This window comes from Limanda limanda, chromosome 13 (genome assembly GCF_963576545.1).
Source record: "Limanda limanda chromosome 13, fLimLim1.1, whole genome shotgun sequence".
NCBI classification, from domain to species: domain Eukaryota; kingdom Metazoa; phylum Chordata; class Actinopteri; order Pleuronectiformes; family Pleuronectidae; genus Limanda; species Limanda limanda.
In genome coordinates this window covers 8,354,652-8,365,630 of record NC_083648.1, presented here as the reverse complement: position 1 = coordinate 8,365,630, position 10,979 = coordinate 8,354,652, and the positions used below count along the sequence as shown (strand labels likewise).

At 41.0% G+C, this 10,979-nt stretch overlaps 1 protein-coding gene across 1 annotated transcript; it reads right to left on the bottom strand.

Annotated features, from left to right (window-relative positions):
* Positions 1–5,651: 5,651 nt before the first annotated feature.
* On the bottom strand, positions 5,652–10,170 carry and2 (actinodin2). Its single transcript, XM_061084594.1, has 5 exons — positions 10,098–10,170; positions 8,946–8,990; positions 7,565–7,728; positions 6,295–7,191; positions 5,652–6,062 (listed from the first exon to the last, which is right to left on the bottom strand). The coding sequence occupies exons 1-5, from the start codon at positions 10,168–10,170 to the stop codon at positions 5,652–5,654; spliced, it is 1,590 nt and encodes a 529-aa protein (XP_060940577.1).
* Between the last annotated feature and the right edge of the window lie 809 nt (positions 10,171–10,979).

The window sequence follows — 10,979 nt, the reverse complement described above, 5'->3', positions numbered from 1 at the left end:
AAACTGAGGGTTTATGCAGCGCTGACCTTTCAAATGACTCACTCTCTCTGTCTGTCACACTCACTTTCTCACAACTTTTTGTATCTCCCACTCTGCTTATCATTTGCATTTTCCATCATCTCTCTAAAATAGAAATATAATGCAGAGAGCAGAGAGCGGAGCAGAAAACATAATTATCATCTGTAGCACCAGTGCAGGGGTCCCTACAGATTGCTACAACACAAACCCCTGTCAATGTATGGCTTTGGTGTACCTTTTCTCTTTATTGCCTCACTCACATAAAAAGCAATACCCAGGACGAGGGAAAGAAAATGAAATCCCACTCTTCAAATTGCTCCTTTAGACTCAATCAGTCAACTGTTGGAAAGAGAAGAGGGCCACCAACCTCAACCAGCTGCATACCACACTCTCCTCAACCATCCATCTCTGTGCCACTCCAACTCCGGTCAACTCAACAGTTTGTTTCACCTTTGTATTTGTTACATGCAGCAAGCATTATATATGATAGTCCACCTGCATACAAAGAGGAGAATGGGTGTTAATGGCTGTCTGGGCAGAACTGGACAAACTAAATACTCGTTTATGAGAAGAAGACGCCAGCCAGAGTTTTCTTTTCCCCTCAAACTTTTGTCCCTCAAAACAGAAGCCGACCATGAACTCTTCATGCATAATGTATAGATGAAGGTTTGTTGCACAGGGATATAAATGTTGTGACATGAATAATTCAGGATAAATGGCCTGGGAATATAGGGGCATTTGTTTCCCAGCACTTATCTATCTATTTATCTATCTATCTATCTATCTATCTATCTATCTATCTATCTATCTATCTATCTATCTATCTATCTATCTATCTATCTATCTATCTATCTATCTATCTATCTATCTATCTATCTATCTATCTATCTATCTATCTATCTATCTATCTATCTATCTATCTATCTATCTATCTATCTATCTATCTATCTATCTATCTATCTATCTATCTATCTATCTATCTATCTATCTATCTATCTATCTATCTATCTATCTATCTATCTATCTATCTATCTATCTATCTATCTATCTATCTATCTATCTATCTATCTATCTATCTATCTATCTATCTATCTATCTATCTATCTATCTATCTATCTATCTATCTATCTATCTATCTATCTATCTATCTATCTATCTATCTATCTATCTATCTATCTATCTATCTATCTATCTATCTATCTATCTATGTATCTATGTATCTATCTATCTATCTATCCATCCTTGTTGGACAATTTGTGTTTTAAATTGATATTTAGAGAAGTGGACCCACTTCACATCTCACTGGGCGAACTGGTGCCACCCACTGTTTGCATCACAGTGGTGGATATAGAAAGACATATTCATTAATTCCTTAATTTTTTTGCTGATTATTATTGAAGAACAGTCTATTCCTCTCCCAAGTACTTGTGAAATGCATCTCCGCTGGTTGCTTGGCAACCTCACCATGACAACAACATCCTGGAATGTCACTGCTCCCAGCTGTTGTTTGTCAAGAAGCAGTTACAGCTCATAACTTCCACTAAACCCACAACTTTACATTCACATCCTGGTTTCATACAGACTGAGTTACTTACTGTTTCAGTCACAGGAGCTGGGGGCAGATTCTCTTCATCACAGCCAGTGACTGTGAAGAAATGAAGCAGATAAGTGTAATTCCTGCTGCTCCTGCTGCACAGATGTGTGACTCCACTGAATTTTCACTCCACAAGTTGTGAAAGTTTCCTGTGGATCTGATGAGACTTCACACAATGATCATGTAACAGCTGATATATTGACTTAAGCACTCTTATAAGGTAATGAAGGCCTATGGGTATTTCTGTGTATTGTCAATATTTGTATGGATTCATGTGCATCTGTTGTTTTATTGATATCAGTTTTGTTTCTCCTCTCTTTTCTCTTCTATTGTCCCTTAATCTTCATTTTAATTCTAAGATTGAAATACGAGTGGGTTTGTGTGTCTGTCAGAGGAGAGAAAAGGGTTGATTTCTTTCCGATGGCAGATGAATTCATCAGTTATTTAGTAATTAACAGGAAACAGGCAGCCGTGATAAAGCAGCAGACTGAAGGCGTTGCGGTGTGACAAGCTGAAAGGCGCTTATCTTAATATCATAATGTTTAAAATACACAGCAATTATTCTGCAGGGAGGCGTGAAATTGATTGCAAACATTTTCTTCTTCTCCTCCTCACACTGTTTGATCTCTGCTCCCCCGGCACGACCTCTGATGAAATTCAATTTGGAACGACGACACTTTCATACATCTCACCTTAAGATATCAAACTTTGCTCTGCGGTGATGAAGATGGTTTTTTTACGGGTATCAGTGCATGATTACCTGATCAAAACAGAGAGATGTTGATTGACTGTGAGAGTTTTGTGTTTTGAAAAGCTGAAATGTTTCGTCTTGAATCGACTCCTCCAGCATCTGTCAATGAAATAGCCACGACAATCAGGCTGAGATGGAGACAGAGACTCATTGAGGCCGACACTTGTGACAGCAGGTGTGTACAGATGGCAGACCTGCGCTGACTGAACCACTGACAGCCTTGTGATTCTCCCAGCACCACCTGCTGGAAGCCGCATGTCAATATGAGGCTTCACGCTCCAAAATGAAACGGAATCAGCTCTGCAACGATTCGCTTCGTCTTATCGCCGCTGCAGCTAAATTGTTTAAAGATATTTTTTTAAGAGATGAATTTATTGAGGTATGAGTGAAGGAAACAAAACAGTAGGACTAAAGTAGATTAAAGTACTTAAGAAACAAAAGAATACCTCCACCAAGGCCCAGCAGTCCACTTGCATAAAAGATGCCTGACCAATGGATTACTCCCCAGGAAATTAGTGAAAATGAAATTAGTGAAAATGTCTTTTAAAAATTGCTAAAAAATGTGAAATAAACATACGGATTAGTCCTGATGCAAACATGTTAAGGGTTTTTTCTCTTCATACTGCATCTTTCCACCAAGTTTCATTGCTGAAAACCAAACAAACAAATAAACAAATAGGCGGGGGTGAAAACATAACCACATCAGTGGAAGTAAAATTAATATTTACAAATATTAGATCATGTTTTTATAAATTTAGATATGAATAACTAATGCTCAATTGTAACACTGACAACTCATAAGCATATATGAACCATCACGTTTACTAAAGAAAACACTGTTTACACTGAAAATACATGAACACCTTTGACATGAAGTTCAACACAACACAACACAACACAACACACAACATGGGAAGAGTTGCACTTAAAAGTTTAGGATTGAACATATTTTACACTGAAAATACATGAACACCTTTGACATGAATGATGTACAACACAACAAAACACAACACAAAGCACAACATAGGAAGAGTTGCACTGAAAGTTGAGGATTGGAAATATTTGAACTTAGTGCCTCAGTAAGTCAGGTAAACTTTATAAAAAGTGGTTTTAAAAACTCAGTCATAGATTGAGCGACTTACAGTATGAAGTGATAAAAGGCCTCCTGTGCTACATTCTTAACACTGAATTTATCTTTAAATGTACTGAAGCACACTTGACAATCCTGCCTGTGTGTTGCTGCAGGCAGTTTTAATTCCGGTACTGCAGGAGGACGAAGCACAAGTCCAAACTTTACAGGACAACAGCTACAATTAAGAACATACTTCCCCCAGGTTTTTCTCGAATGTGGGTTGTGTTCAGGAAGCCATTACTGGGCCTGACTGCGAGTTATCTGCCTTTAAAACTGTCAGTGGCAGCGACTGGACTTGTCTCCTCCAGGCGACTTGTGTGTGTGTGCGGGGAGCTGCTGAAAAGTCGAAGTGAAAAGCAGACGGGCACTCCTTGTAGTCCACAGCTGCAGCTCAGTTATGACTTTTCAGCTGTGGAGGAGAAAATATCCCAGTTTGACTCAGTTACTCTGAAATAAAGACGTCTGCAGAGTGGAAATACCTTCACTCATCAACCATGAGGAGAGGAAGACTTGAACTGCATATATTTAGAGAACAGTGATGTATACATGATAATTGTTGTGCTCATACAGCATATCATTAGTTTCTATAGTCACTGTCTTATGGAGACAAATACCAGTGCAAGCAGCACATTGTAGGGATGCAGCTCTCATCTAGAAACAACAACCAAGACAGACTTTTGTTTTTTGGGATAAGTCTTTATTTTTCAGTTATCAGTTCCTTTTAAATCTCAGAGATAATAGATCATTTAATCGATTTAGTTCTAGGTCGGAAGTGATTTATTGTTTAAGTGAGTAATGATAACTCAGATTTTCTTATTGTTGCACATAATCTTGATAAATGTGGAAAACTGAAACTGTTTCTGGAAATCTTTAGAAGTTCCAGGGACTTTTGTTACACATACAAAGTGGCAGCAAAACAAATCCATCTGTATGTGTGGTCAGATATAAAGGAATAACCCTTAAATATATGAATATCAATCTTGATCCTATGATAAATATTTGGTAAAAAAATATGGGGGAGCAACTGGTAGTCAAGTTGTTTGGTTAAATACCATATCTCTCTTCCTGCTTTTCCTTTTCATATCTTTACTCTGTCCGTTTAATAAAAACAAAAAGCCAAGACTATTGGCATTAACTATTTGATGTATCAGTTTAACCTCAAAAACTTAAATTGATGGACATCGTATTACATCCAGCAGGGAGGTGATGTGTCTGTTTGTTCCTTTATTTATCAGCAGGATTATAAAAGAAACTCTAAACCGATTATCACCAAACTCGCTAGAGGTATGGCGACAAAATGTCGGTAGAAGTGCAAACTCTGCACTGTCTATATCATAAGTGGTTTTGCTATGTGGTGTGAAATTATGCAAAACGCATATTTCTGGTGATTATGCGTAAATATTACATTTGAAGATACAGCAACATATTAACATAATAGTGGAGCAAACACTGGGGCAACATGCTGCATGTTAACTGGAATAGCTGGGGATTGATGTGTGGAAATACTGTCAATGCATTTAGGAGGATGTGGATGATAAGATTCATTATAATATAAATTCTTTATATTTCTGAATTAGAGGGATTTTGCTGCTGTTATCACTTGGTTTGGTTCTTTCTTTGTCTTGTTGTTGAGCGGATGTGTCTGAGGCTTTAGTGTTGACATTGTGGAAGAAAACTCAAATCTTTTTTTTTTTTATCTTGTTTTATTTAGAACTTCATAAAAAATGAAACAGATGAAGAACGGTAAGGTGAAAGAAAAACTGTGGTAAACAACATTAAATACACTCAGGATAACTCAAATGGAAACAGAGAATGTACAACAGAGAGAAATTCTTGCCCTCAGACACATGATCAAACTACACCTACCCTATCACACTTCTATACATACAACTTTTTTCTACAAACATAAATACATGAAGTATTTAATCCACAGGTTTCACATAATGCTCTGTGAAACCTTCAGATTGTGTTGGAAAATCTGATTCACTGTGTGAAATATGCAACATTTTCTGAGTGATTTGACCGTTTTTTAATAAGCTGATGAGGTCTAGAGAGTTTTGGTCCATGAAGTCCAGCAAACTTGGGCACGATGGAGTTTGCACCACTTTCCATTATTATCTATCAGAAGCTGTTGATTCAGTTGTTACATCTGAGATCTACTTGTGCTGGTTCATGACGCTCTTGAGGAAGTCTTCAAAGCGTGGGACTGCAGACTGTGGGACCGGGGTCTCCTCGGCGGGCTGATCGGCAGCGGCCTGGTCGGCAGCGGCCTGGTCGGCAGCGGCAGGCTCGGCGTGGCGCAGGCGGCAGTTGTAGTCGACCTCGGGGTCGCAGTCGGGGTCGGGCAGGATGATGCCGTGCCCTCTGGGCGTCGCTGAGGCAACGCCGGACGGTGAAGCGAACTTCCCACAGGTGGGGTCGAATGGGTGGCAGAGGGGCTTGGCTGGAGCCTTGATGTCGGCCTTGGCCTCAGAGCCAGACTTCAGCGGAGTGCAGTCTTTGTCGTAGTGCACGTAGCAGTCATGGCCCTCCTTGGTCTTGCCGGGGATGCCGAGCTTGGAGCGGACCTGGTTGATCGATCGATTGATTTGTGTTTTTTTGGTTTAAAACAGATGAAAAAGTAGATCAAAGATAGGAAGTGAAAGCATTATGAAACACCAATTCTTATTTTAAAACATTATTTAATAAACCAACAGAGAAAAGGAAGAATTACTAGAACCATTCAACAAGTGAGATTACACTAGGTTAGTCAAAACATTCAAACGGATCAATCCTATTAGCAGGACTTCAAACTCAGACCTGGTGCTCGGGGACCTGTGGGGGGGGCTTGCGCAGGGCAGCGGCGGCTGCCAGTATGCAGTATGGATCATAGCGAGGGTCGCAGGCCAGAGGAGCAGCCGGGGCGGCGTACTGAGCCTTGGGGGCGTACTCCAGGACGGGCTTGGTGAGGCCTGACAGCTTGGTGGCGCTCAGCGGGTTGCAGCCACCGTCAAACAGAGGGTTGCAATGCTGCTCTTTGGGAGCCTCCACAGCAAGAGGAGCAGGAGCAGCGACGTGTGCGACACACAGAGGGTCGACGGCCGGGTCACAGCTGGGGTAGAGCCGGTGGTAGAAGCCTGATGGGGACTTCTGGACCAGGAGGGGCTTGCAGTAGGGATCCTTGGGGTCACATGTGAGTGCGGCGTAGGATGGGGCAGGGCCAGGAGCTGGGCGGTAGCCATAAGCGGCCCTCAGGTGGTACTGCAGACACTCAACATCCTCTGGGCTGCAGATCCTCAGCAGCTCGGTCTTCTGATCTGCGCTCAGGAACGGCTCCAGGACAGGGGCGTAGTGGTAGAAGCCAGTGGAGCCCTTCATGGGCATGGGCAGCATGGGGGTGAGGATGGGAACTGGGTAGTTAACTGGCACTGGCTCAGGCTCTGGTGCCACTGCTGCCTGGGGGACGAGGGGGAAGAGGCAGTAGGGGTCGATGTAGGGGTTGCACATCTTGACAGCGGCAGACTTGATTGCGGAGGGCATCACCACTGCAGCCTTGGGCTTGCTGGTGGACTCTGCAATGCATTCTGGGTCATCAGAATCGGCGCAGGTCTTGTAGATTTCACTGAGGTGCTTGAGGTAGTGGTTGAAGGTGGGGCCCTCCTCTGACCTGTGCTTGTTCTGCAGGAAGGCCATGTAGAGACGGTCCAGATCCTCAACCTGAAGAGCAGGAGGGAAACCAGAGAAAATGAATAAATCTTCCTGAACTCAGATGATTCAGATGCTGCAAAGGAAGAGACAAAACTAAAAATAAAACTAAAAGAATTCAGATCTCTTTCAGAGAAACCCTCTATGGAGAAATTCATGTCGTTTCTAAGCTCGCTATCTCATTTCTCAAACCGCAGAGCTCTCCCTGGCACTGAGAATAACGGCTGGAACATGAGCTGCATTAAAACCCACATTAGCATTTTAAGAGGGTAACGATAATTATATAATCATGGGCTGAGCATAAAAGAATAACTGCTCTGATTTTTAAAACCTCAGCGAATACAGACGCTCTGTGTTGAAACTATTTCATGGAAGCTCCACTCACTCCCTCCTGGTTGTGGCTGTCCATGAAGTACTTGTACCATCCCCAGAAGTCCGGCATGCGTTTGAACTGGGGCACAGCGATCATAGGGACGTTCCTTCTGTTCCGGACAAGTTTCTTCAGGGTGGCCATGGCCTCGGCTTTCACATCAGCAGACATTGCATTCACTGGCGGGAGAGAACGAAAAATTAAGTGGGATAGTTAGGAAGTCACGTAAGCTAGAGTTACATCCTCAGTGATCTTAGTTCATTACATATTCAATGCATTCAAGAGAGTTATGATTAAGTTGAAAATTGAATTAAACGTGAATCAATTATTGTTTGGACATCGTGTCTTTATCTGATCAAGTTATTTAAAAAGTTTGTCACAGTAAACTAACTGTGAAAATCGGCTACATTTCAATACGTTGCCACATCCAAGAGTAAGTGAAAGTTTATGATGTTATTAAGTTAAAAGTTGAATATTTCAGTAAGACAGACTTATTGATTTTCTAGCTGACGGCTCGAAACATGGTATAAGTATTTTTTTTAGTCTGGATATTTCATTTAATGGGAGGTTACGTTGTAACCTAATACTTCTTTGAGTATTGCAAAGACAACCAGCTGCAGGTTACAGCTTCACGTTCATACAGCCACAAAATAGCAAACAGTGTGTAAAAAGGATTTCTGACTCTTTTTATTCTGGTCACTTTATCATTTTCGTATTTTGGATGACATGAATAAGACGTTCTTTGATATTTGCTTTAAAATGATGGACTACATCATGTTGTTTAATACTCCTAGTTTATCTCCAGAGATCAACTTGTAAATTCATAAACTCAATTCAACAACATGCGAAAACTATGGCCTCAGGAATCTCAATAGAGCTGAACTGACTCTTCTCTGAGACTCTGCCGACAAACAAAATATTCATGAATGTTTTTCTGGAAGGGTTTTAGATCAGATTATTGACTGGAAAACCAGTTTGCATCCTGAACAACTACAGCTACAACCCTCCAATAACTATACTTCCATTACTTAATATGCTGAATACATTTCATTAATCTGTTATTGTTTGAGAAATTAAATATCAGTATAAAGTAAAAGTAATATTGCCCATCGTGAGTTGCCAAAGACGACCTTTTAAAATGTAAAATTCTGGTTTTTTAATTTAATTTTATGTAAATTAAGTTGAAGTACAGGATCTTCACATTTGAGAGACTGGAATTAGGTTTTTATTTTATTAGACAGCAAAATTGTTGTCAGTTCATTCGATATTGTGATCACCACCTTTAAAAATGAAATGTATGTTGTGCTTATTCAGTACAGATTTACAGTAGACACTCTATCTTATTTTTAAACGTCCATTATTTAAATGTCCTAAATGCCACATCACTGGTCCTCACCTTCCTCCTCCCTGTGCTGCTCCACTGGCACCGCCCCCAGGAACTCTGTAAAACACAGGCAGCAGCCACATTAGCAGCAGCAGGGAAATTATTAAACTGGATCCAGATGTTGAGCTTTCCCTAACATCAGGGGAAAATGCTGAGCAGCTAACAAGCCCCCGGGTGAGACACGGCAGGTGCTGGGGCTCTGGCGCCCGGGTCCAGGCTGCACCCTGCCGATTAAACACCCACAACCCACAACCCCTCCACCCCCCCGCAGCCCCATCCACTCTCAGGTAGGCTTTGAAAACCACAGCAGGGGAGGTTATGCAACTAATGGGGACCTCCTTAAAGTAAACCTGTAAAAGTACAAAGAGAGGACCCCCACATAAACCAACTACCTATACACTGTAAACGTAGAAGATGGTAAAAGGGGGGGGGGGACATGTCTGTGTGCATCCCTGTTTGCACATGTGGGATATATAGCTCTACGGGGGGGGGGGGGGGTCTTAAGATGTTTATGGACAACTGTAAGGATTTGTAAAATGCTAAGGTCATTAAACCGATTTCCTCTTATATATACATGTACATCCCCATCCCTCATTCAGAGATTGAAGTAAAACAGTGATGTAAAATTCAAAGTAAGGCCAGTAGTTAAAATCCTACTTTTAAAAAAGTATAGAGTATGAGCAAGCCCATGTGACTGTGATATATATTTAATCATTATGATGCTTCTGATTCATTTATGTTAATGAAGCATTTTGCAGTTGTACTTGGTGGAGTGGATGGAGTTAACATAGCTACTGTACATTATCTGTGAATCTGTCATATTTCACAAACTGATCATGAGCCTTGTAAATCAAATCCCAGAGTAACTTCTGTCGAAATCTGTTGGATAAGAGTAAAATGTATATTTTAATGGAGAAGCAGAAAGTTACATAGTTTGGACTCAGGTAAACTGCAAGTAACTTAGATTTGCTTCCATTTCACCTGTCGTCCAACTATATTAGATTCAATTCAATTTTATTTGCAGAGAGCCAAAAGACAACATTATCTCAAGGCACATTACTTAGTAAGTTTGAGACCTTACAATATTACAGAAAACCCAACAGTTCCTACATCCAGCAAACACTTCGAAACTAAAACTGATCAGAGGATTTATTGTTGTCTCACCTGGTAGCAGAACGATCGCTAACAGCAATGCTGTGTGGATCAGGGAAAACGATGGTCGTCCAAAACGAGCCATTTTCTGTTCTATCTTCTTCCTGAGGAAAAGAAATACAGACAAATATAATATTCAGTGATGTAACTGAACTGTATTTTCTGTAAGAACTTCTGACAAAAAAACTGAAATATCATAATACACTTGGCTTGAATTCATTGGTTTTTGTTTTAGTTTTGCAGAAGGATTTAGAAATCCAAGAGAAGACAATTCACTTGGACTGAAGAGACAGCTTATAATTTATTTAACTGGCTGCTGCCAAGACAATGAAGAGGATTGGGGACATGCTGTAATGGAGCTTTTCAGAGATTAGAGACACTTCAGTTCTGTATATCAGAATATTTAACAGAGAGCAAATGGACTGAGCAATCAAACAGGCAAAAGATATAACTCTACTATGTATGGACGGATACAGAATTACAGAGATGATCTTCTATAGTTTCACTCAGGCTTATAAATCTGAGCAGTTTCCCACTTTTCATCTCAAAAAAGCTGCAAAAAGTTGCTGTGGCTTTAAAAAACACACACATTTGTCCTTACCTGCAAAGGTGCTGAAAATGTGACCTCCTGGATCAAGCCTCTTGAGGGGGGGGGTCTTCCTGCACTGAGCTCTCAGCTGTCTAAACCGTCTACCTCTCTGCTCCCCTGTATAGGACACACGAGCAGAGAAACATTTTTAAGGAGCCCCCTTGATCATTAAAAACAAAAAGGCATGTCATACGGCTCCGGCGTACTGTTAGCCGCTCAGGGATTGGCTCCTGAGCGTCCACTTGTTCAACCAATAGGAGTCCTGTAATTAGGAGAGGTGAGCAGCACGGCAGCTCTCAGCAGAG